At 47.1% G+C, this 27,772-nt stretch overlaps 1 protein-coding gene across 14 annotated transcripts in view; it reads right to left on the reverse strand.

The window, feature by feature from the left end:
- Positions 1–27,772, reverse strand: part of foxp2 (forkhead box P2) — a 105,351-nt gene that overhangs the window by 39,574 nt on the left and 38,005 nt on the right. For 11 of the 14 annotated variants that reach the window (XM_010898245.5, XM_010898244.5, XM_010898243.5 and 8 more), the window contains 2 exons: positions 22,998–23,175; positions 5,227–5,316 (listed from right to left, as the gene is read on the reverse strand). In XM_010898245.5, the coding sequence (XP_010896547.1) occupies positions 5,227–5,316; positions 22,998–23,165 (258 nt within the window). In that variant the 5' untranslated portion in view covers positions 23,166–23,175. The remainder of the gene's footprint in view (positions 1–5,226; positions 5,317–22,997; positions 23,176–27,772) is intronic. The other 3 variants (XM_010898241.5, XM_020043025.3, XM_010898242.5) reach the window with 1 other exon arrangement.

Genomic DNA, 27,772 nt, shown 5'->3' on the forward strand with positions numbered 1-27,772 from the left:
TTCTCTGAACTTCTCAGAGCTTAGTGAATGTAATGTATTGCAATGTGTAATGGCTCTCTGTCATTTCTTTTCTCTCTCTCTAGCACAACACACACACACTCTCACACACACACATGCACGTGCACACGTCCGCCTATTTCAGATAAGGAGATCGTCCAGATTGTCAGGAGATTAAAAATATGTTTTTCCAAATCAATTTATCGGGCAGTTCAGGGGGCACACTAACCGACACACAATCTATCAAAACATATAGGCACCGACCGCATCAGGTTCTTGAATAAAGCACTTATCAGGGTTAATGCGGGGTGTCGACGTCCCTAAGAACATGATCTCTGTAGATGATGGCGATTCACCGTCCCATTGGTAAAGCTGCCAATCCCTCTGTAGTGGATAACAGCAGCAGGTCCATAACAGTTATAGCCTCCAGTGGCTAGTTGAGTGCAACAGACGCACTGTATTATTTAACCAGCGCTCTGCGCTGTACTTCCTCATTGATGTTCCCTAATGGGTCTCCCAGCAGGTGTGTGAAGGTGTAAGTCCCTGGCTTCTCTAGGAAGGGAACATCCATTCTGCCTTGTGATGTTCCAGGTAATTCAGAGAGTACTGGATCAGCCTCTTCATCAAATGACACGCATTGAATTACAAGTGCACGGAGCAGCTCAGTGAATTCTAGTTTATCACTTGGAAAAGGTTTCCCACCACCGGGCCTCCTCCACATATCAGATCTGCCAGTTAGTATCCAATTAACACCCTGGCCAGAATAATCAGATTGCATGTGTAAGGGTCTGGTGTAACTTGCATATTACTACCATGAATCATCTGTCAGAAGGTAAATTTGTTGCTGCTACATCAAAGGTCTGGGGATCTAGCGCTTTTCGATTTTCTTTTTTTTTCTTCTTCTTCTTCTTACTCTGCCGCCGCTCGCCTTAGGGTTATATTTCAACTTCTTTTGCATCACAATGATGAACCTACTCTGTCCTCGCAATTTAGCAATCTTGTCCTGTAGGTGTGTGTAACTAACACAGATAGAAAAAAAAAAAGAAGAAGAAGGAAATCTTGTTTTCTTGTTCCAAAAGCGTCCAGCCACCGAGGGTGTTTGAGTAGAAAATGTGCTGACACGTTTCCTTGGCCTCCCTCTCCCGCCTTCTCAGAGTCAACAGAAGTTTTCTTCATGAATAATAGCAAAGTTGTTTTTTTCCCTTCCTTTCTCTCCCCCCCCCCCCCGCTGAGATAATTGTTTCCTATTTTGAGATCCTACCCCTACCAGCGGGGGGGAACGTGGAGAGGATAGATATTATTTAATGTGAATCCGCTGCTATTAGCAAGTGCATCCTACAGCCTCCACTGAGGGATCTGTAGCCTTTCTTCAGTGTGCTGTGTTCCAGATGGGGAACTCGAAGGCAGATGAATGTTAAGGAATGCGGCGTAGGTATATTTGCCTGTGATGAGATATGGTGGTGACCTTTAAAACGGTGACACCCTGAGGACGGTCCAGTGCCCACAGTCTGATTGGCCCGGAAATCTGGAACCACCAAATCACTAAAACAGGCAAGAACCAACAGGATATCTATAACGCAACTCCTCTCATCCGTGAAGCAACCAAGAGCCGACCTGAAATTGAGTCAGCCGTTTAAACGTGGTTAAAGAGCACTGTGGTGCGTGATCATTCCAGGGGGATTCGGTGGCCTGGCGCTTGGTGTGTTTACTGCTAAAATGCCTTAACAAAATTCAAGCATTGGTTGACACGCGTCCCACTCCCCACCTTAAAAAGGACGTAGCAACACCTGTGACTGCTAGCGTCGTGCGAGGCTGAGGGCTAACCGTTAAGTACCAGGGGAGTCCCGGAAAAGTCAACGAGGAGTAGGCTTCTGGAGTCTTTTATGCTAATGGGGCTCAGGGGCAAATCCAATTTGAACCTCTGGCACTGATCTTTTGTCCGGGCTGCGTGATGTGGAGAGGCGTGAAGGGCCTAGTGAGCTGCCCCACAGCGGGGTGTCTTTAGTACACAGAGCGAAGGCCTTCTTTGTTCATCTCCGGCCCCATGCAGTCACCTCGTTAAGGCCCTCCTCCAAAGGGTGAATGTGTTTGGCTTGGAAAGCCCTTCCAATGGCCTTCCAATGGCACACGCCGTTATATCGGCTGTTGACATCAAAGTATGGGACGGGGTCCATGTTCTGTATTGCTTTGGCAGCCCCTAGCTCACAAACATGTACCCACTTAAAAAGCTCAATCCAGCCCAGATACAGCCCAGATAAAGCCCAGATACAGCCCAGAAAAACCCAGATACAACCCAGATACAACCCAGAAACAACCCAGATTCAACTGTTTACCCAACCCCAGTCCCGACGCCTGACATGCCTTTCGGTGGCCATCGTTATTCAACGCACATGCTGCGAGCGTGATAACGTGCCAGGCTTTGAGTCGTACGCGGAGCATTAAATGCACACGATAAATCACAGGTGAATTGATTAGGCAGCCCGGGCCCAGCCGGAGTCAGGGAATCAGGCTCATGGACAATGGAAAACAAACAAACTAACAAGGGCTTTATTGATGGCGTCAGGCGACGTGCCGTGCTGATTCGGTTTGGGGGGGAACCATTGTCAGATTGCAAAGGCCTCTGTAATCCTCCCTTCCCTATTCGTCATCCGGCACGTCGCTTTATTTGTATTCTAAATGTCAGTGTATAAATGCGCCCGGGGAGATGGATATTGCCACAGTGATAGGGGAGCGAATCGCGCCAGAACAGAGACGAGAGGGTGTTGTGTGCCTTGGGAAATCCATGTAAGCAGCCTGGGCAAGGCGAGGGGATTTACTGGAAGAAATAGGTGTTTATTGAGCGCTCCCATGGGCTTACAGGCTAATAATAGACCTGTCACATTACGCAAATGTGGAAAAGCAGCTTGTGCTGCTCGTCAACTCTCTGATGAACCTCCGGATAGAATTAGCCAGGCGAGAGCCTTTTGCCGTTAATACAAGTAATTAAAACTGCAAGCTGAGGCACTTAGATGCTTGTGTACTAAATAACTTACATGGAACGATCTGTGTCTTCCCTGCTCTTAAATGAAGGAAAACTTGGGATTTATCTGTCACTAAGAGACGTATAAGGGTAAGCAAGCATGCCACACTAATATTAATCCATCCCCATGTTTCCATCTGTATTAATAAGACATACATTTCTCTGGAAACTGCCTAGGAACACGTGCAGACAGTTTTTCTAACGACTCAATCAAGACAGGTACTACTGAAGCGTGGGAGCTTTTCCCGGGCCTGGTAATCCATGCAAATAACGCAAGAATGTTGGGCAAACTTAACTGGGAAGCTGGGCTATTCCGAATCCGGCCAAGCGTTCCATATGAAAAATGTTACAGTGGTATTAAAAAAAACTCTCGGTCAATAAGTTTCTCTGAATAGTTACATTATGGAGTACAGTAACCATGATGCCCTATTTATTCAGAGTTTCCTGTGATTAAATATTAACAGTAGACAAGACAGGACGGAAACAAAGCCATAAAGCAATACCCAAGGCGACCCTGTGGTGTTAAGTTGCTAACCTGAACACCACAGGCTAGCGCACTAACGTTCTCCTAGGACTTTATCTGGACAGTAAAACCAAGAGGCTGGCAATGTTAATAACGGATGGATCAACAGATGGATTAACTAGACTCAACACGAGCAGCTCACACAGCTCCCCGATTCATATTGATTCATATCGCTAACATGAGGAGAGGATGGGAGTAAGCAAATGTAAATATTCAATATTTACCATCCTCTGCTGTTATTAGAGCCAGTGGATCGGTCATGGGCAAGCTGTTACAGCTATAACAGACAGCCCCGCCCCCCCAACCAATATCATCCTCCACTCTTCACAAGTACTGCACTGTGACTACAGCAATTTGCTGATCACTTGCTGGGTCGTAAAAACCTATTGGTTTTTATACAGAGTTTAGCCAATTGGTGAAATGCGACTGACCCAACACGGTTTACAAAGAGCAGAGAGACCTTGATTGGATAAACAAGGAAAATCTCCAACTGCCAACGGCGTCTCTTTTTTAACGGAATGTGTGAGGATAATGTTGATAATGTATTACCCTCAAATGAACAGGCCTGATAATAGGAGGATGTCTCGACACGGTCGTGCATTTCCTCCGTCTGAATTACTGACATGAGGACGGAAAGCGCAACAACGCTCGGCCCCCGTTGCTTGAACCTTATCTTTTCGCCAGCGTGTAATGTGGAACGCCGGAGTGTGACTCCAGTTGAAGGTGTCGCCATTGTTAGACTCCGTGAAAAATAGGAAACACGAGGTTAACGCCAATTTTCCTCATCTCATATTAAAGGCACAGGGGTAGTAATGAGGTAAACCAGGACTCCTTGACAACACTTATTAGGGAAGAGAGGGCGCACGCTCTAACACTTCACTTTAACCCCCACCCCCCCATGGCCCCAAAAATATACATCTTAACAGGGATGCCATAATTGTGACGCTGGAACAACAAATAACTCCTATTATTGACTCAATTAGCAGAAAGCTAGATGCTGTGTGACTGTCGATGGAGAGGAGGAATGAAGAGGAACGAACAAAGGAATAAAATGAAGGTAGGTAAGAGAAGATGATTCGCTATGACTGTGACCTTTATCTAAATCACAGACAACAGGAATAGACAGTAGAGATGAATCAATAAGGTAGATTAGGTTGAAGGAGTTCAAATGACAGCTAGTTCAAATGAGCTGTGTGAACCAGAGTGACGTGTCGTTGAAATGGCTGAGTCTGGTGGCACTGCCATGCTACATGTTATCATGTTGTATGGAAGGAATAGTGTTGAGTCCATGTCTTATGAAAGGGTTGAGTTCACTGACATTGATCTTCCTACTCCTTCTCCTTGCAAATATTTCATTCTATGAAATAATCTCGTCTCAAAGCAAAAAAAAAGACTTCATAATACATCATAATCCCCACTCAAATTCAATCAAATCTGATGAAGGATAGGAACTAAGGCACTGAAACCTGACAACCGAAATGTGGCGGAAAAAAAAGATTGATTTGTTTCTTTGTTTATAAAAGCTTGGTTTTCTTTGAGGACAAGCTGTCCCAGGTTTGCGAATTCCAATGACAGGTTCCAGAATTGCATTGCCAAATCAAACACACTTGTGGAGCAGAGGAAATCTTCTCTCTGAGACAGCATGTATTATGGATGGATTTAAGAGATTAGCGGGCATGCTACTCACCTGCAATGGACGCTGTTTGTCGTTGTTCTTTGGAGATTTCAGGCCACTGCCTGGCTGTTGTAAGAGTAATTGCCTCGCTGCTTGTAGGGCCTGCAGAGAGAGAGAGAGAGAGAGAGAGAGAGAGAGAGAGAGAGACAGAGAAAAGACAGAGAACAGAGAGATACAGAGGAACAGATAGAGAGACAGAGAGAGAAAAGCTCAACATTAGATTTCTCTGGGATGACAACCGACCAGAAGATCTGAAAAAAGCTAACCAGCCAAAATCCTTCCAGAAATATTATTCAATATTTTCGGTGACACTCTCTGACACGGTATACGATATGCCAGAGATCCATTTGAGTTCTAATTCACACAGAGCCATGATCAAGGATAAATACAGTTTGTCTAAAGCACCCTTGAAGAGGCGGTTGGAGAAAAAAGGGAAAAAAAGCAAAGCGGAGCGTCAGTAGAATTGACCTGTCTAGTGTGTACTCAACTGAAATACCCACTTCTCAGCAAATTACCAGTCCATTTGCATATTCATAATATCAATTTGAAGTAGAGGCAGGCGATGTGGAGTGTTCCTAGAAGCCGTAATTAAAGTTGACAAAATCAACATCAGATTACCTTTGGAGTGAATTAACTAGGAGACCAGGTTTTACACTATGCATTAACGCTGCTTGAGCATGAAGGCAGAGAGAGAGACAGGGGGAGAGAGAGAGAGAGAGAGAGAGAGAGAGAGAGAGAAAAAAAAGCCCTTTCCTGCCAGATTAAATTGGCTCACATGCTGTTTACATATGGCAGAAAGAATTATAAAATCACACTCTGGAAATGTTAAACATCTATCATCAACACCTTTCATGTATTTGCTAGACATGACGGATAGAGTCTTCGGCGGGCTTGATTTTCCCAGAGACTTTCAAGGTGAGATGAGAAGATAGAGCTGAGCTCATGTAGTGTACACTGTCTGACAAGTACAACATTCACCGGTACAATGGCTATCGACTCCTCCATCTCTTCAAGGCTACAACTGATGAAAAGCAGCATGCCAGGGAAGAACATTCCTAGCAACTGGCAGGAGCATACTGTGGCACACCCGTCCCTACCGAAGAAAACAAACCCCAAAAAAAGCCCTCGAAGCATCAAGTTAAAAACACAAAAACAACACAACAACTTCACAGGTGTTTCTTTTTGGAGTGAGGGAGAATAAGAACAAGAAGATGAAGGAGGGGAAAAAACTCTCCTCAGACAGAGAGTGACACCTCTTCCTCCCTGAGAATCACAGGGCCTTGTTTTATTTTTCCTGGCGCTTGCCAGTATCCATGACAACAGCTGCTTTGACAGGATGTGCATATGGCATAGCACAGACAGCTGGTGAGAACAATGTTTGAACTAGTACATTGAGATGCTGAGCAAACAGGGGGAAGAAAAGGAAGAGGGGGGGGTAGGAGAGAGTGAGAGGGAAAGGCAAAGGGAGAAGAGACAGAGGGTGAAGGAAGGGAAAGGGGGAGAAAGAGAGGTAGAGAGGGGGGAGAAAGAGAGAGAGAGAGGGGGGAGAAAAAGTTGCCATGCCCTAACCCCTCTGGGACGGCAGCCATCCATCCCCTGATCAATTATGAAAAGACAAGAGCAAGGGGCTTGGAGGGGTGGATGCCTGGGGGGGTGGATGGCTGGGGGGGTTGGATGGTGGATGGCTGGGGGATGGATGTCTGGGGGGGGTGGAGGCTTCCACTGTCTGTCTGCTAGGGGCTCACAGGAGCCAGGCTCTCTGAACCCAAGTAAACAAACACAATGCACTGGCGCTGGGGCTTAACTCGCATTGATCTGTCTACCTCGGAAAGACGAGGCGTGGTGAGGCCTTAGGCTTCACCAGACACTCAGAGACAGAGGGGGAGAAGGAGAGAAAATGATCCCATTCAGCCGCCCAGGCTGGCGCTACTCTACACGACCTCGGTCGCCATTCGTCGGCCTTCGTTGGTCCTGCTTTCGAGGCGAGGAGAAATGTTGTGGGAGGAATAGAGAGGTGAAACTAGGTCTCCGCTTGTGGTAAAGAGCGAATGCGAAAACAAAACAACGCCCCCCCCCCCCCCCCAACTTCCAAGCAATCAGGGCGGCAATTAAAAAGTGTCACCGAATCTAACTGTGATGCTGAGTTTAGCTACGTTGTGAATCACATGAGAGTACTGCACAGATGCCGGATTCACAACACAGGGCCAGGAACCATCCAGTTTGGCTTGGCGTGGCTCAGTTCGGCCCCTATGGCGTGAATCGCTTTGAGGAGGAGGGTTCGATAAACGGCCAAAGGATGCAGCACAACAATTGGCGACAGGAATAAATGTTTATCTGTCCTCCGGATCAATACTGACTCTGTTTTCTGGTGAACTGCTGCAGAGCCAAGTCAGGCAAGTCAATACGCCAAAGGAGTCCGAAGCAGGAGGATGACAAAAGGACAGGGGAAGAGCCATTTTAATGGCGTTTTCCGATATTAGCCCTGACAGCGTAGCTGCTCGTAGCGTACATCTCAACTCTAGCCAAGCTTATTAGAGGAGAACTCTGGTCACAATCTATAATTGTACTTTTTCCGTACCCGACTCACTATGCATCTACGTAGCCCCACTTTCAGAAGCGGCGTGGGACGCTGGAATGCCTAAAACTGACAGAAGCACCATTGGTGTCCCAGAAGGTTACATATACCTTCCAGTCAGTATTTTCGAATATTCAGTCATTACTGGGGAAGGCAGCCATCAATTTGCACCACCCATATAGAATAGGTGGGCGCACGCACACACACACACACACACACGCACACACACACACACACACACACACACACAGCTCTCCCCCACTCAACCTAACTATACAAAGCAGACATGCCAAGAAAAGTCATCAAAAGTTTTTTTTTTTTTGCCGAAGAGCGGCTCCGGCGCCCAGACAAAACATACAGAGCTGTCCTCCTGTTTAACCTGGGTTGCTATGCACGAAAAAATGACATCTCCTGTCTGTTAATGTGCGCGCTGTATAAACAGGACAATGTGACACATTCTTCAGAGGGCTGGAAGGGGGGCCCGCGAGAGAGCTTCAGCTGGAACATAAATAACAAGGCACTCAGAGCCGCATATTTGATGTTGATATCCATCGCCGAGGATAGGGCAAGAAAAAAAAAAAAAGAAAAACGTGCGGGCGCGGCGTACACGCGCAGGAGCGAGCGCCAGCGGCCACGGCTCCACCGACCGCCGACTCCGGGATCCTTATGAAAATACGACTCGGCCCAAATGGATGTGGCGTAATTGGTTTCAGATAGCGGGGTCAGAGGGAGAGCGATGCAGCCGTCTATTATGCCAAACGGAGGGAGAAACAAGAATGTTTACACAGGCACTCCTCCGGCTACATTAATAGGCGTGCAGAGATCGCGGCGGACAGGAGAGACAAACTAAAGAAACATATGTCAGCCATACATCTCCCCTCGTCTACCCCCGGTCAGCTCAGGCTTAATGCTCGGGCGTAATAACAAACATCACAATGCACCTTTGTTAAGGCGCGCATTCCAACGTCTTAAACAAGCGTGAACTACATTAGCGGCTGGCCACGGCATATCAACAGCCTCAGTGCGGCCGGGTGTCCTGGATTAGGCCGTGGAGAGGGAAGTCACCTGAAGGAATGCCATGCTTTCCTATGTGTACGCTGCGACTGGAGGTCGTAATTAGGGGATTCGATCTATGTGGACTAGGAATGTCACTTCCTGAACTGAGAAAGTGCTAGAGGGTCTGGTCATTAAAGGGTGTCTGCCGGGTTACTCTGCCTGGATATGATGCTAGGGCGTTTGTGCGTTATGGTTAACGTGAGGGTTTGAAGAAATCAATCTGAACCAGACTAAATCGTCGGCCCTCACATTGATGGTAAAGCCAAGGTGAGCGTTCGTTCGTGCACACCTCAACCGTGCACACCTCACCTCCCTTCTGCGCGAGCAGTAGGACTGAGCCTCTGTAAGAGAGCAGAGCAGAAGGCTGCTGTTCAACATGACTCTGTCAGCCAGAACATCTCCGGGCCTGTTGACAGTGCAGGCATGTCAAACCCCAGACCAGACACTTGGCTTATCTCTGCTCGCCCTCCCTCCACTGCCATCAGGAAACACAACACAACCCGTCCGGGAAAAAACAGACAGAGCGAGAGAGGGAGAGAGAGAGAGCAGGAAAAAAAAGAAAAGAGCAACACTTTATCAAGCCAGGGGAGAGGGGAGACTTATGCCATGGAAAACAGGGAACAAACAGTTTAAGCTGAACAAACAAACAGGGACTGATTGGATTCTGGCCTGCCGGCGGTACGGCCACAGGAGATAGCACAGGAGGGCATGACACTACACACGAAATACTTCCAGTTACGGAAGTGCACAGGGGGTCGGGCGGGCTACGGCTTCCTTGGAGGGACTAGTGAGACGAGTGGGGGTACAGCATTCTACACAGCCCATGAATACAGAAGCGGCTGGAGCTCACGAAAACAAGCACAGTGTGACCTGAGACAACTCGCTGGGGCCACGCAATTGGAATGTCGTTGAAGTCCGTCGCTGGATCAAACAGGGAAGAAGAAAACCGAGCATGAATGAGATCTGCATACAAAGTGCTCTGTGTACAAAACAAAAACGGTTCCGTTCCAGTTAGTCTGGAACGGAACCAAAAACCACAGCTGTCTGTCTGGGTTCTCCTCGTATTCATTCTCCTAACCTGAAGTGACTCACTAGCAGGAGTAGAAAGATTCCTATCCCTTTTCATAAAAGGTCATCCAGAACAGAGATGCACCAGTGACTTCAACAATACCTGGCAGTAGTTCTCTTATCGCCCCCAGGTCCACAAACACAATGCAGAGGATTAAGCCTGCAGTACGCTCGACTGGCTCCCCATGAGAAGACGCATTAAGGGGAAAAAATAAGGACACCTTTGGTTTCAGAGAAAACAGTAGCGCTGGAGTCGAAGTAGGCTACAGAGAGGCATGGTACGGACAGCCAGGCCGAGGCCCGACATTCAAACACACCAACCAAAGGCTGCCAATGGTTGAATCAGCATCAAAGAGAGAAGAGAAAGTTCACTAATAAAACCTGGTCTCAACTCATAGAGGGAAAAACTGCTTGTTGTGAAATCAGAGGATGCTGTTTTTCTAGTACTTGTATTACGAACACAGACACACACAGACACACTCTCACACACTCTTGGGAAGCAGAGGATAGGGAGAGGATGTGGGTGTAATGAGCATTTCTATATATGACTCAATAAATCAACAGAGTCTGGTGTGGTGGAGGGAGCAGTCCGTGGAGAATCTGCTTCAGCCACGGGACGCTGAGTAGAGGGGAGCTAACCAGCAGAACAATGGACTTCTGTGTGCTGCTCCACTCCGCTCTGTTCTGCTCCTTCAGCCTGGTGCCACGACTCACTGCCAGCAGACCTACAGCCTCTCTTCCTCTCCCTCCCTCAATCTCCACTTCTCCTCCCTCAATCTCCAAACTCTCTTTCTCGCTCTTGCCCTCTCTCTCCCTCTGTCTCTCAATCTCTACCTGTATCTCTCCCCCTTCCACCCCCCCTCCCTCTCTCCCTATCTCTCTTCCCCCTCGGTCTGCCTCGTTCCTTCTCTTTCTAAGAATCCCGCTCATTTTACTCGCATCAATCTCATTATACATTTCATCGTTATTTCTTTCTTTATTTCTCTCTCCTTGTTTATTGATTTTCTAGATTATGAATCCCGGGGTGAAGGATTGTAACACACATACCATGGAAATGATTTGGGGGGGGTGCTTATTTGCCTTCTCCTTGCATCTATTTGGCCTGTGCCTGTAGACAATTATGGTTCCCCAGCCCCAGACTCAGGTGCTAATAATGAAGGACAAATAGAATCGTATGTGTAAACTTCACCCTCTGATGAAAATTTATATTAACTTTCTGCCACTGTAAACAGAGCCGGCATAGCTCAGCCCTCCCCTGTGAATTGGCAGATGAATTCAGTCATTGCTACCTTCAGGAAGCTCTGCACTTACAGTGGGGCGGCGGGGGGCGGTGGGGGGCGGTGGGGGGGATTGGAGATCGGCAAAGGAGAGAAAAATATGGAACTCTGCTCCATTGTGTAACCTCGCACTTATTTTTCCAGCTCGCAAAAAAAAAAAAAAAAAAAAAAGACAAAACATGGGTCTGTTTGGCTCATCAGAGGAGAGAGAGAGAAAGAGAGAGAGAGAGAGAGAGTGAAAGCCAGCAGCAGCCACAGTCTATACTCCAGCCATCCGCCCTAGCGGAGGGAGAAACCGTGCCAGTAAAAACAAACCAAACAGAGCGGCCCTGCCATCGTTCACTGCAACCACAAACATCCATCCAACACCCGCCTCCTGCAGACACTGTCATGGATATTCCGTGCAAATACAAGGAAATCTTTTCTAAGGACCCAGCATAATAGTTAAGGGTTTGCCAGCAACCTGTGAGGTGAACTTCTGCACCACGTAAAACACACAGCTGGGAGAGACTTAGAAAAACACCTACAAACCGGCTACGAGTCAGAAAAAGCACATATTCATCGAAGATATGTCATATTTTGCTTATCCTCCTGCAACTGTTTCCTCCCTGTTTTTGTCATGGTGTATTCATCTTAAGGATTGGTATCAAACCCGCAGTACTTTGGGCTGGAATAACGACGTGCAGAACTTCTCTCCCTCATCTCTTATGAAATTCTATTTCATCCTACTTCTCTTTCGGTGGCTTTAGTAAAGTCCTCACTTTCAACTGCAGTATTTCGCTGGGTTTAGATAAGGTGACTCGCGGGCCATTCACAGCTCTTTTATCTCCTGCTCTAAGGAAAGTCTTTTTTACAGCCGAACAACTGAAAGCCACCGCCGTCCGCTATCAGTAAAAGAAGAGGCTGCCTTTCATACACACCAGAGGGAGCTACATGTGTGTGCACGTGAGTGCACGTGCGCGGCGGGCGTGTGTGTGTGTGTGCCCCCCGCTACTTCCTAACGGTCCGAGCGCACACTTGATTCGCTTGATTTCCCCTTCGAGTGATTACGATCCATCTCCTCTTTCACAGTTCCAGGCGGCTGAACGTCACACAGTCGGAAGAATACCTGCTATTAAATGTTGCATTAAAAGCATCTACAGTTCATTTAGACGAGGGCCCGACCAGCGGAAAGAGAAAAGCACTCTGGAGAAGAAAGCTCGAAGAGGAATGGATGTAGCTCTGAGAAAGTGTGTGGGGGGGGTGAAGTTGTTACCGGCTGCCAGCGGACAGTTAGGGTCTGTCTTTATTGACGTCTTATTACGTTCTTAAGAGGCTCACGCACCAAAGTGGACGGCCGGAGGCTACACTGGCGCAGGAGAGCCGGGAACCTTTCAACAACATAGACAGGAAGACGATGTGTTTGTGCAGGATGTCGATACCTACACGCATGCCTGAAATGATGACCGCGTAAACACACAAAACTGCCAAACACCTTGAGTCATGATAAGACTGTAAACAAAATCCCAAGGCAAGTGATCGTTGAGATATCTGAAATATTAGTGAAGCTTCACTCCACCCTATTATTGTGCATGTCAAAAACAGGCCTGAGGGTTTTATTAACTAAGCATCGTCGAGCTGGTCTCTATGTTAAAACCCAACTAAGAAACATCAGTGCAAATAGCGACTCTGATCATTATCTCGTATCATTGCTCAGTAGACTGAATGAGGAATTGCACAGTGCCTGCAAATGAAGTGAGCATCTTACAGTGGCCTTAGGAAGACCGAGGCCAATTCAGTCCCAGAGCAACGGAGCTCCTGGATCATTTAGATAACCAGCTCCTGCCTGGGCGTTAGCCTGATGATCGCACCCCCTTGGAGACACTGGCTGCAGGTCAATAGAGTGAGACCGGGGGTCTGGGTTGGGTTCATGTGCGGTAAGTGTTACCTCCAGGGTCGATGATGTGCCACTCTGACCTTAGTCGTAAATAGCTTAACCTTAATGACCGGCTGGCTAACCCAGGAGAACACGGGGGCCTGGCGAGGAACTGGGCTCGCGCGTTGCACAGGCTGGAAGAGACAAAAGAAAAGCGGTCGTTGGGAACTTTTTTCTTTGGCATTTCTCCGTTTCAATCGCTGGCGCCAAGAGAAGCGAGCAATCCGAAAGCGCTATTGATCAGAGATCCCTGACAACAGTGGCCGAAAGAACAACGAAGGAGGAAAATAAAGACAACGCTTTCAGTGCTCATTCCATCAGCCCCGGCCTCACCTCCGCGTTGGTTTACCTGGGGTCCTGTCTCATCATTAGCCTCCCCGGGCAGACACTCCGGTTCATCCGACATGCCGGGGTGATGGATACCCGGGCCCTATCTCAATAAACGCCCGGTTCCCACCAAAGATCACTGAAGTTAATGGCCACTACATCTAGCTCTGGAGGGGCCAATGCATCTCCGTCAACCGTCTCCCTGCTTACCGAGTTCCGCTCTCAACACCTCCCTCTCTGCACGCGTGATCCCCGGCCGCCACTGTATCTCGTCTGGTTGTCTTGTGAATATTCCAATTACTCAGCGGGTCTGACCTTTAAGTGAGCCGCGGATAGATACAGTTATCTTCTCCACTCTGACACGGCGCGTCCATCAATCAGTGCCTCGCCTCGCCATTGCCCGGGGCGGAGGAAGAGGAAGGCTGAGGAGCGGAGCGAGGCTCTGAGCGAGAGAGGAGTCGGAGCCTCCGCAGCCACCCGGTTCTGATTACGGGAGAGCCGTGCGTAGCGAAGGTGGGAAATGAGAGGTGCACCTTCTATTGATAAAGACATTCGCGCAGAGACACACACACTCACAAACAAAGGGGGTGGGGGGTGGGGGGGGGGTGGGGATCAAGGTTGAATGTATTTGCTTCAGATGACTATCTGGATGACTACACCGCTAGCTTCCATAAACAAAGCCTTTTTTCCTGCAGGCATCCTATAACACGCTTATAAGAATAACCCAGGAGCGTGGAAAAAGTCATACTTCTCTAGTTTCATCCCCGTTCTTCCGAAGGGCTAATCTGCATCTTTCATTGAATCAAGAATGGAAATTCAGAATAAATGCTTCTTTTTCAATTTCATGCTGAAGTAGCTCAAGTTAGTGGATGTAATTTCTCCTAACAAGAAAATGTATCACTGTGTCGTTCACTTAGTCTACCCATGTGAGAAGTGGGGGGGGGGGCTTTTTGCATTTTCTTTTTTTTGGGGGGCTTTGATAAATGTGCCAAAAGCATGATCACTCTCTCCATAGCCCTCCAGATACTTACAATTACACTGGTTAGAAAAAAAAATATTCAAAAAGTTCTATATGAAAAAGCAATGACAGTTTACAGTGAAGAAAAGAGGAACAGCACCGCATAAACAGAATATAAAAGACAAGGATGACTGAGTGCATCATGGCAAAAACCAACAGCATTCTGTACAGCTTCTACCCCCAAGTCTGAGCCAAAAGTCAAATAACTGCCTCAGAGACTACACGGACAATAGGCATGGACAACTTTTCCAATGGTCCTGGACTCTAACCAGACTAACACACTGACGCTATTTCACTTCACAACCCATCCATACATACTGGCAGAGCACACACAACCACACACACACATCAAATACAGTGCTGTTACTGTCTGTTATCTATCCTGTCTATTATATATATACATGTACATAAACCTCTACTACATTGTACGCACATCAGCTCAGCACTGATATTCCTATTTTCATACCCTATTGTCCTTCATTGGGTGCATTTCTGTATTCGTTTGTATTGCCTGTCTTTTTCTCTTACTGTTTAAGAGAAAAGGAAGCATTTCACTGTAAGTCTACATCTGTCGTTTACGAAGCATTAGACTAGTAACATTTTCACATCAAGCTGTCAGACACTAATATGGTCAGATAATCATATTATTGCTTTGTGATTTAGTCAATGTTATTAAACTCACAGCAAACTCTTACGCATTTAAAAGTTTGTATAGTAAATGATGAATGTTCTGTAAATGTGTAGTCTTAAATATTAGAACTGTAAGAGCATTTGGAATTTGAAGTTTTCTACACCTTTCTGAACAGAAAAATATTTTTAAAACAGACATGGTTGATTAGTGACAGAAACTTGTTTGTTTGGGATGGTATTTTGAAATGTATGCAAATCACGATTATTATTTTCATAGGGAATTGGATGATAAAGTCCAAACAGGTGAAAACGAATGCATGGAGTAGCAATATCAGTGAAACAATCCCACGCATGGCCAGGTCACTCTGCTAATGTATATTTATCATGTAAACTTCTGATAAATGCATATGCAGAAACAATCAAATCTTCCCATTTTCATTGGAGCTTCGCGCCCAAAGACTCAAGCGTGAAACCCAATATCAGCTTAGTGTCTACTCGTGCGTACCGCAAAGCATGTTCTGCATATGCTCACAGCCGCTCATTCTTTATCGGGCTGAAACGAGGAAGCGGCGTTTCACTGCTATCACTGATCAGTTCAACCCTGGTTAAGATGTCTCAGCAGGGGGTAAGTAACCGGCGGTCGGGGCCTTGATGAGGACTGGCGGCGAGGCTGGCGAACATCGGCTAGCATCGGCAGAACCTCAGCCCGATCTGTAAGGCTGGTGTCTCCCTGCTCTTAACACCCCGCTGGGGGAGGGTGCGAGAGGATCTGGGTCGAGTCCTCCGGCCTAAGGTGACAAGAGAGGAACTGGGACGGAAACGGCCGCAGCTGAAGTCTCGGGTCCAAAAGGGGGGTGAAAATTAAGAACGGGGAGTAAATAAACCCAAAAGCCAGCTAGGGAGAAAAGCTGACTTTTAAAGCACCGGCTAAGTGTCTGTTTCAAAAGCCTCCGGTGTTTTTGGCGAGGTGAGGCCCGGGCTTATTTGCGGCGCGTGTTAGAAAGCCTCTGAAGAGGAGAAAGAGCAGCCGGCTGAGAGAGGGGAATAAGGCCCCTGCTACATATGCATTGGGTGGGATGATGAGCATCTCCTCCCCTGGCGAGCTCACAGACACAGCTTGGAACGGAGGGGGGGGGGGGTGACATAAACCATTCACATATTCAGAAGGAGGATTCCGTTTGGAGTCGGAACACCTGATAGGAGTCGCGCGTAAGAAGCCGAGAGTCCCAGCTGACATCTGGCGTTCGGTCAGTGGACAGTGGATACTGTCCGGGTCCCCGAAAGGGGCTCAGCACCGCAGACACCGGAGCTGCCTACCACGGTTCATCCCATTAACCAGATTTGGATCATTTTAATATTTGTTACGGCCAAGGGGAGGGGGGGGGGACACCACAACAACCGCAAGGCGGGCGTTTCGGAGGCTGATTTGTGACTATTCATGGCTGAGGCGCGGAGAAACTGTAATACTAGACATGCTTGTTAAATTCACAAGGCTCCAAAGCTGCCTTCTAGTAAATCCTGCCTCTTGGTTGTCAGCTTAAGATGTGGGCCATATGCATATGTTGGATTTTTTAAGCTCTGTTAAATGGATAGCCGTGTCGCAGGCTATCAAATGTCTAAGCCACTTGCTTTTGGGAATTGCTTGGGTAAGGCGAGCGGCAGGGCATTTCTCTCCGCCGCTGCTTCTTTAAGGCTGTTCCCCCCCTTCCCGTCCTCGTGCGGTGCGTCAAGGGCCGTGCGTTACGCATGTACGCCTTCAGCGACGGGCTGTTCCATCTCGCCACAACGGACGACGCGCCGGGCCTACTGTCGGGCGAGGACACAGGAGAGGCTGTGAACAATGGTGAAATGCCTGCTTCAATGCAATAATCGGAGAGGGTTGGGGTGGGGGGGGGGGGGGGTATGAGACGCATTCTCAGTGAGAAGAAAATAAGCCATCTGCAAATAAGTGATTGTTGGGAATTGAGCTGTAGCGATCGCCCAGGGGGCTTTACAGATCCAGGACTATGGATCCAGTGGTGTTTATTTCCCGGTTGTACGGAGCGGGACGGAGCAGAGCGGAGCGGGGCGGTTTAGGAGACATAAAAGGAAATGAGTAGTGAAGTGGCCATTGATCCTGACCTGCAATTGCTGGCGGGGTCTTATTTATACAGGGAGGTTAACCCGGGCACTAATCACTGCCTCCAACCCTCAGCAGTCTGTGCAGCACTCCGCCACTTCGGTGTAGCCTAGCGGTTAAAGCGCTGGACCAGGAACCGCTAGCTCAGATTCCCAAACGACAGGGCTGACTTGCAAGGCTCATAAGCCTTGTTGCTCCAGGCTCCTCATTGACAGTGGCTAATCCCTGGCTGTGACCCCGGTCTCTCACTATCTCCAGGGCGGCTGAGATATCCAACGTGTCTCCCATTCGGTTTGTGTGTAAAAAAACCAAACATCCTAATTGATTATTATGTTTTAAATCTCAGATTACCTGTCATTGTGCCAATACATTTGTCTCAAAGTTTCAAGTGAGACTTGAGAATGACCTACTGGTCCTGAACTGATGACAAGACACGCGTGTAAATATAATGATAGAGGATGACATCCGTTGTGTGTGTGTGTGTGTGTGTGTGAGTGGGGACGAGGGGTAGTGATACAACCGACAAGTTCCTCATCCCCCACCACGCCTCGCTGACCTGCTCTGTTCCAACTGAGATGCACCTTGACCCGCACATTCTGCTTGTACACAAGTCTATGACCCCCCCACCAAAGGAGCCAGCTGCTCAAGCATAAAAATGCTCATAACTGGTTTGTTTCCGGCAGATTTCACTCTCCCTCCTTTCTCCCTCTTTTCCGTCCTCCTCACTTCTGTTCTCATCACTCTCTCTCTCTCTCTTTCAAACCCTTGCAGCTTGACATTTCCCCGAGTCTCAGGGGAACGGCACGTGAAATGGAGTTACTGCTGGAGCCACACTGTAAATTCCATGAAGCCACATGTAATGTGTCTTAAACACAGATGGACACTCCGGGTTTAAAGCAGGGGGAAGAAAAGGAAAGAAACACGGGGCGGGGGGGTGTGTGTGGGGGGGGTACTGGAAAGATAATAGAATAATGCTCCTGTTTTGTCTGGGGACGGACGCAAACAGCAGTGCCGCCAACATCCTGTCTGTCATTCACGGCCCTTATCGTGAGTGTCATGGACACGGGCGAGCGTATATGTCAGGCTGTACATACGTATGTATGTACTGTACATCGGGGAGCGTCTGGGAGGTGGTGGTGAAATGTTAAGGGATGAAATGAACAGCTAAACCCGTTGTTCAGCGAGGGAGGCCTGGGGCCGGGAGGCACGGGAAAACCTTTGACAGGGAACTGTAAAAAAAATATAATAATACACAGAAGACACACACCACTGTAAAAAAAAAAAAAAAAAAAGGATATACACCAGACATAAACTGTGGGTTCCTGTCACATCCTGCTCTTCAAACCCGCACTCTTATCTCCGTTTGGAAAGATGACTGCGTACAATGGCCGTCTCTTTGAAAGCGTTCACATTTCAAGAAGAAAACCCTTTATCATAACCTGACTGAATGCATAGATGTGTAAGAAAGGCTGCTGGTGGGGTGGGTTATTTACACACTCGACGAGGGCCAATCTTGGCCTGTAAAGATAAACCTAATGAGGTTCTTTGTATAAGAGTGCAAATGAGAGTCACCTCCCTTACTGGGCTCGCAGGGGGAGAGAAACAGTGTGATTAGGCCTTTAAATTATGCTCAAGGGCAAAGCCCAGATTTGCCTCTAAGGGGGGTTGGGGGGGTCATACTTTCTTTGCCCTGATGAGCTAGTCTTGATGTGGTGCTGAAGCAGATAGATCCAGCTTCCAGACTTGCATCACAGTGACTTTTTCATGGAGCACCGCGGCGGTTTTCCCTACGGGCAGACCCGAATATGGATTGTGAGGAAAACAGAAGCCTCTGCAAGCTGTTGTGTACGACTTTCTCCAGCCTGCATCCTCCTAACTGACAGTAATTAAAACTCCCAGTGGCCCCGTGCACACCTGAAACACACACACACACACACACAGAAACACTTACAGACAAAGAAACACTTCCACACACGCAAACACAACACACACACACACACACACACACACACACACAAAGGCCTATTTGTTAGGCACTGATGGGGAGCTCTGTCATTAGTACTCAGGCTGTAGAGAGTGTTTACTTGTGGAACAAGTCAAGGCCACTAAGTGTCTGTTTAAACTCTGTCCTCGGTAAGGAAGCATGTTGACATTCACCTGAAGCATAAAACACGTGCGCACAAGCACAACGGCACGGAAACTGCAGATGTTGTTTCTGGGTCACAACTGAGGCGCGTTTCACAAGCGGCCCGAATGAAACGTTTCGCGAGACGAGAGATGCGCACAACTGGCCACAGCTCCCACCACCGTGATTTTTTCCCAAGGAAGGGCACTGAATCCATAGTGGACCAACCAGTGTACAGACACCCCTTGGCACCGACCCAGACCTGTGACTGATAACTGGGTCTCTGGGACCACCGTGGGACCAGGGTTTAAGGTGACTGGGAGCAGGACTCCAGAAATAACGTTTCATATAGATTACAGGACACTGCAATCAACCAACAGCTCTATTAAAGGACATTGTATGACATGGGTGCGAGAGATCAATTCAAAGGAGCATGCATACTCGTTTCTATCACAGATACAACCTCACGGATCAATTCATTACAAAACCATTTTTGAAAAACATGGCGGCAATGTTTCTGAGTGCTTTTATCATATTGTGGGTTTTGCATAGTAATAAGGGTTTACGTAACATTTATCAATGTGTGGCTGTCGGGGACTAACTGGAAAATAGCAATCAGATATCCAGGGCATCTCATCTAAAATCTAAAATGAAATTAGTCCTATTTAGGGGAGATCTTGGGAATATACTGATGACAGTTTGACATAATGTGTGCTTGAAATTCATTTGTGACATGGCCATATTTATTATTCAGAAATGCCTGGTACATGGCAATGACTTTGACCTTAGCGACCCACCTGATTAATGGAATGTTTTTAATCCATTCATTTCAATGCAAATCCAAGCATGTAAATAATCTTAAAGCGATCTTATTTTTGATTGGGCGATGAAATGCTAAACCCTCCCTGCTTTACTCGTGTGTGCGTGGGTGGGTTGTGGGGGGGGGGTCAGGGCAAAAGGTGCAAAAGCCCTCGTGTACGTGCTGATTTGCGTCCTTCAAGGAAATCAACACGAAAAAAGGAAAATAACGAAGACTTGAAAATCCTAAGATGCAGTCTTTCCCATTCTAGCTGTAGGTGGTGCGATGGCTCTCACTGTGAGACAGCTCAACCTGGAGTCAGAGAATTCATCAGGGCTTATTAATGATTCTCTCTAGCACCATGATGAGAGAGAGCAGAGATTCTATCAGCTCCTTTTACACCCAATGGAACACTCAATGTCATTCCGAATGTGTCCGAAAATTAAGCCTGTGCTCTGTTCAACACTATGGAATATAATTATATAAGCTTTTTAGGTATTTACAGTCAATGCTCCATGTGAAATAGCCCGTACAAATGCACACAGACGGCTGCGCGTGCGCGCACACACAAACACACAAACTCACACACACACACACACACACCCACAGACACATGATACCCATCCACTAGTCACCTAATACACAAGTCATGGTAATGCAGGTATGTATTCTGTCCATGCAGATGTTGAGACGTGGCTGTGCAGAGGAAGTGAGCCCTCAACCTAACACAGGAAGTGTGTGAAGTTAACAGCACAGGGCCTCGCTTTTAAAAGCCTCTGGAGACCTGTTAGCGGGACCGCTCATTTCACCGTGTCCGCCTCTCCACAGGAATAGAGTCACTCTGTATGGCAGAAGACTGCCACGTCCCTCCGTAGTTTCCCCATCACAATGTGCTGTTCTCAGGGACTTGACTGGACACCGTGTGCCTCCAATGCTCTGTTTCATGGCTACAGTGTCACGTTCTGTGTCACGTGAAAAATGACTTTGTGAGGAAAATCCCCACATCTTTTAACAGGCATGTGTTTGGTAGGTGCTTTAGTTAAAAGTCATTAAACTGAGACAGCAATCTTAAATAAATAAAACCTCAATAATACGAATGGCAAATAATCACATGTGAAAATATTAAAATTTTAGAAGAAATAAAAATAAATTATGGTTGTTTAGGAAAAAAACGAATAACTATTGTTTGTATTGTATTTTTTATTGTTTCTAAGTGGCCTTGGCACTTTTAGCCCGGACAAGAAAGCAGCAGAACCAGGCCACATCAGAAGGCTGAGGCCACAGTGAGACGGCCACTGCAGATCCAGTGTTCTACAGCAGGGCCAGGTTAAAACATAAAAGAGTAATGAGAGGGAGAGAACTGACCCCAATCAGCCTTCTGCAGGGAGAGAGACAGGAAGCCAGATGATGAATTGGGGGGGGGGGGGGGGGGGGGGGGGGGGGGGGGGGGGGGGGGGGGGGCGGGACGATGGCGTCGCGATGCTGTTCTAATCACCAGCTGGAGTGTGTGTGTGTTTGGGGGTGTGTGTGTGGGGGGGTGGCGGGGGGGTGGCGGGGGGCTGGGCTACTGGGTTAGGGTGGGGTGTAGGAAGTCTGGGGGAGGGCCTGCAGGACACGCTTCATTCTGCCACACTGGCTGCCCCCCCCCCCCCCCCCCCCCCAAACCACATCTGACACACACACACACACACGCCGGCAAGTCCTAACCACAGGGCTTCAGCTGCCTCCACCAGCAAGTTAGTATTAAACACACACCAATGTGGATGCACGCAGACACCGACCTCACCAACACACACACACACACGCACACACGTAACAAAACACCCTCATAGTGTTACACACAAAGTTACAATTAAGCAACACACACACACGTGCCCGCAAACACACACTCGCGGGGGTCACAAACGCAGAGGCGACGCGCATTGTTCCAAACCCGCGGCGTTGCTCCCCCCGCAGGCAAAGCCCGACCTCAACCGCTGCTCTTTTGGCGAACTGTCAAAGCCATCATTCACCGTGAATAGACACAAGCACTTGACTCGGCTGCTATACAGCGGCTGACTTTCACAGCTTCCTGACAACAGCCCCGGTCACACCAACTATCACTCGGCAGACCCTAGAAACAACCCGCCCCCCCCCCAAAAAAAATGTCATTGAAAAACGCAGTTATGCGCGAAAGCCCTGAACTCTGCCGACAGGCCGGACCGCGGAGAGAGGAACAGAGAGCGGGGTTCTTGGAGAAGCGTGTCCCGGTCAAAGGTTTACCTCCTAAGGCTGCGGAAGAGAGGAGTGAACGTCCATAGCACCGAGTTAGGAGGCCCCCTGGTGGCTGCAGCTGAGCCCAGCTCTCACACCCACGCACACTGGACACACACACACAGCGGCGGTGCTCCGCACGTCGCTCTCTCTCAGAGACGCGCGCACGGGCGTGCACAGACGCGCGCGCAAGGACACACACACACACACACTGACGCGCGCCCGCACACACTTTCCTGGCTTTAGATGCTGACTTCTCATGGAGGAGCTCACACACAAACACACACACACACACACACAAATATAAACAAAAACAGCCAAAAAAAAAACATACCTTAAACACCAGCAACAACTACAAAACAAAACGTCTACACAACTTTCCCTCCACAGCAAAATGCCAAAATCCAACAAATGAATGGCCAACTGCACAGTACACAACTATCAATAAAAACCCACCATTAACACTCCAATAAGAAGAAAAAAAAGATCAATAAACAAAAAACAACACAGCCCTTTTACTCAATAAAAGCCAGTATTAAAGTATTAAAGGAGGGTCCGTGTCTCGGTGCCAGCCCTGAGCTATCTGTACAGCATTGTGATGCGCGGGAGAACACAACTTACCTGCTGTTGTTGCAGACGTAGCAGCTCGACTGTGCTTACTTCGCTGCTCGTGTCACCGCTTGATCTTCCATCTCTACTGCCAGCATCTAATTGGCTGCTTAGGCTGCTCATTCCATTCTGACTCATTGAACTGTTGTTTATTGTCTCTGTGGCCGACTCCTGCATCATGACTTAAAACCTAGAAGTGATTAAGAGGCACCGGTTAAGGCTCTTGTTACAACCCATTTTTTCCCTTTTCTTTTCTCCCCCCCCCCCCCCACTCTTTCTCTCTCTTCTTTTTTTCCGTCTTCCGTTATTATCAACCCCGGTCCCTCTCTGCAAATTAAAGCATTTAAGAGGGGGAGGGGTGATGCAGGAGGAATTATGCAGTCATTGTGTAAATGAAGCAATACAAAGAGATGCCCGTCCTCCCTGTCTTTGTAATGGAGGGGTAGAGTCCAAATGTGGTAAGTGTTTTAATCACTAGAATTTAGCCACAAATAGGGCATCTGCCGTGCAACGCGCACTTCGGGAATAGTATATGGGACACTTTATTCAGGGACGGGTTATTTATTTCGATTATTCCTGTCAATTTCTTTACCGAAGCGGGGCACGGAACACACCAGTCAGGCATACCTGCCCGCTCATGTAGACCCACGCGGACGCTCTGGCAGGAATAAAAAGTATCCTGGCACTTTTGCCACCCCGCTCAGGAACACACCCTGCCGAGGCGCTCTACGTCTCCATTCTGTCAGGATTCTAGAGCCAGTCTCGTCTGAATGAAGTTACTTAATGACGCACAGCTAATCATGCAAAATTAAAATTTGGTAGAGGAGGAGGCGGGGGGAGGAAGGGGGTCTGCATCACATGGTCTCACCCGGTGATGAACGGTATAATGGGGCTTCTTCTCCCTTAGCTGTGGCTAAATAAAATGTGCCTCGGAGGCTTCTAAAGAGAAAAGGCTCATATGTCACATATTGGCTGGACCCTTTTTTTTCCTCTTTCTTTTTTAATCAAACCTGAAATATTCATTTATTTTGGTGACATTTAAAACATTTACTGCTGTTCTCCATGGGACACAATTAAACTGGTCTACGAAGCCGCAATCAAGTCGTGCAGTGGAGAGACTGAAGACGTCAATTTTAACACGGGCAAATAAATGTAAGATATTGAATTAATTTTGCCGGCATCTATCAGATATGGAGAGCTGAGACGAAGACGTGGAAAAAGAAGAAGAAAAAAAATCTATCAGGAATATCACTAATGATTGTGCTAAAAACAGCATAAATTATGCATATTACCTCCAGTAATAAATGTTTTATCATTTTTCCCCTGCATAAATGGTCTGTACCTTGGTTGGTGCTACGAGGAGTCCTGCAGAGCCTCCCAATAAATAAAAGAACAAGAATTACAGTCACCCAAGACAACATACTCCAAGGTGTGCTCTGCATCTCTAATGCCAGTCTGACAAGGCCTCTATTAGCCAGCCTCTCCCTAATTAGGATCATAATTAAGGTAATCCCTTACAATTTTAATTCAGAAATATCATTTTTGGGGATTAATATTTTAGTTTCACTTCAATAAAATATTGTGTCTATACCATTAATCTAATCTGTATGCAATATTGAGATTTCAAATGGTTCTGTATGATTACTGATGTTCTAAAAATATCCAGTTCATTTCTATGCTGGTACAGTACCGTACCTTCTCAGTGATTAAAGATAAGGTGGATAAAGAGAAGTACGCACACACACACACACACACACAAACACACACATACACACACACTTGACAGGGTAATATAGATATCCTGGCGTATAACCTTGAGTACTATCCACTATTCCACATTAACAGTCATCCTGCCGACAGATAGAGTATCTCTTCCTGAGTCACAACCTAGATCCCATCTCCAACTACCATACACATAATATATATATATATATATATATATATATATATATATATATACACACACACACACACACATATATAGGTATAAAATACAGCATTCTTATCCTGGCAACTATTCCAGTACGCAAAATTGACCGCCAACTCAGACATCTGTGCATTATCTGCTCATGGTTCGGGTAGCTCCACAGCGCTTCTGACAAACTGTATCTTGCGTTGTCACGCGGGTAAACACCAGGCCGTCCGAACCGGGTCGGGCTCTGGGAATGTGTGACAAGAGGCAGAGCAAGACGGGGAGACGGCCAGCAGCAGAGTGTCTTTAAAGGATGACCGGGGTGCAGGGTAAACAGGATGGAGGCAGAACAAACAGGAGCGGGAGTTACACAGAGCAGGGTGACAGCTGCTCCGGCCACAGTAAATAAGCAGCGAACAAGACGTGCTTATGAACAAACACTCGCTGTTAAACAGGGCACAGCCACATTAGTGGTGAGAAAGGGAGAGTGGGGGGGGGGGGGTTGAGAGAGGGAGGAGAAATAAACTGAGAAAGAGAGAGACAGAGTAAGGAGAAAGAGAGACAGAGGGAGAGAGAGAGAGGATGAGGAGGACCAGTGAGAAAGTGTCTCAGTGTGTGACATCCAAACCAGTGATGAATCTCAGCCCAAGAAACACAAAGCAGCAGCCAAGATCAGGCGGCTAATAAGTATTCAAATTAGGCATAAATTTTACATGCCCAATGTTTAAAATATTCAGAGAAAGACCGGCTGATTGCCTTTACTAGGATTTTATGAACATTCTAATGGAGACTTTTTGTAGGAAAGCAATGGATGCAAGTAAAATATGTGTATATTTCATATATATAAATGATATATTTTAATAGTACATATAGATACTAAATACAGAATATTAAGGATAAATGTGGAACTTCTAATAAGAGTATTTTCAATTGTAAAATTAAACCTATTTTAATTTTATCATGCAAAATAAAATAAAAAGAAATTGGGATATTTTTTGAAAATCAACAAATGCATAATTGGAATGACAAATACATCTAGGGAAAGTGGAACCATTCAGCTAGCAAATTTAGCTTGAGAAACAAAAGAGAATCACATTGTCATTAGTTCAAGGAAATGCAAAATATTAATACATGATCAATCTCAATCTTGACAACGATAACCCCTGCACGCGCCCCCCCACACCTGCCAAAAAAATATAAATAAATATCTGCATGTATCTAGCCGAAAATAATAATAATGCAGATATATGCAAAACATATTCAGAGAGATCAGATGGTGCTTTAACCTTAATGACAGCGGTGAGATAAATTAATTAGCCATCTATAGGCGGCATTCAAATCTGCCAATTAGAATGTCAATTAGATCTAGCCTGGCTGCAGAGCGCAGACGGAGAGAGTGACTGCTGGGGACTGGATGACTGGAGCAGTGTCAGAGCAGATCTCTCCACACACCATGAGAGAGATGGATAGTGACAGTGTAGGCACCATGGGGTCAGTGTGTGTCCTGTGTTTGTGTGTGTGTGTCTCTGTGGCAGGTCTCCCCCCGGACTGTGGCCCTCGGGTGGTACAAACCAGTCGGCGCTGGGATCATCCGGCTCCAGAACCGACGGGGCCGGAAGCATCCCACCACCCGGACCGGGTCCACCACCTCTCAGCCCCCCAGCAACAATATTTACTGGACTAGCGCGTTCCTGAGGTCTGTGGGCTGTAGAGGAGTTTAACAGGGCGTGATTGAAGAACGCCCGTGGATGTCTGTCTTCCCTGTGTGTTTGACGTCCCTTAAATTGGTAGTGTCCTGCGTTTAAACACACCCGCTATTCGATGTCATTTCCTTCAGCCGTAATCTTCCAATGAGCGCCAAGACCACCTATTATCTGAATCAGTCACATAGACAAAGACTGTTAACGCCACTGCAATTCACTGGTAATACTATAGTTCTAGGGAAAATAACAGTCATACAAGGTGTTTAAGAGGAAATACTGAGAGAGGAAATAGAAGTCTTTATTATATCTGTATGCAGTCAAAGGTCGCGGATGACTTCAGCGTTTCCCATTACGGGGCTCCATAGAAAGAGAATCATTTTGGATACCGTGAGAGAGAGGGAGACGTTATTTGCGAATCTTTAAAGTAACTTTGCTTTTTGTCTCGTTTCCCCCCCCGTAACGGTTGCTTGCTATTCCTCTCTGGCTGAGCAAATGTTTGCTCTTGAATCTTACGCTGTGCAAATCTGTCTTTTCCATCAGGTGCAAAAATCCCAGACAGAATCCTGACAACGTATTCGGGGCTGAGTTTGGGAGTTTGGAAGGGGTGAGACGACTGAGGTTAGAGACACGTAGAGACACACACACACACACACACACGGCTTGCACTGAGTGAGCCCAATTCTTTATCATTAACTAACACGTATCCTTTACACCATGTAACAAACACAACCCTGGCAATCCAGCCAGACCCACGGTGCTGAGCCTTCTCCTGTGTGACTCCACCCGGGCCACCGGATCTCACATAGTCTTGCCTCTCAGACCACATGCTGTTCCCCATATAGAGCAATACTTTTCAGAGGATTTATTTTTTTCATTGTATGGGGAACCGGGTAGAATTTGAAACTGATATCTCCTCCCAGGAAGGAGCATCTTTCTAACGTCAGAAACAATGGTTTCTTCTCCTTCTGCGTGAACGGCGTAGGAAACGACACTCCAGTACAAAGGAGACCCGGTGATGACTATTTCAGAACCCAAACGTGACCATTAACTCTGTGATCCAAGAAGTCTACTCATTATCAGTTCACAGTTCAGGTAGTTGGAATTCTTACATTCGCTGGAAAAATAATAAAAAATTACATTTCACAGTCTGTTGGCTCCTTCAGCTCAGATCA

Source organism: Esox lucius, chromosome 23 (genome assembly GCF_011004845.1).
Source record: "Esox lucius isolate fEsoLuc1 chromosome 23, fEsoLuc1.pri, whole genome shotgun sequence".
NCBI lineage: Eukaryota > Metazoa > Chordata > Actinopteri > Esociformes > Esocidae > Esox > Esox lucius.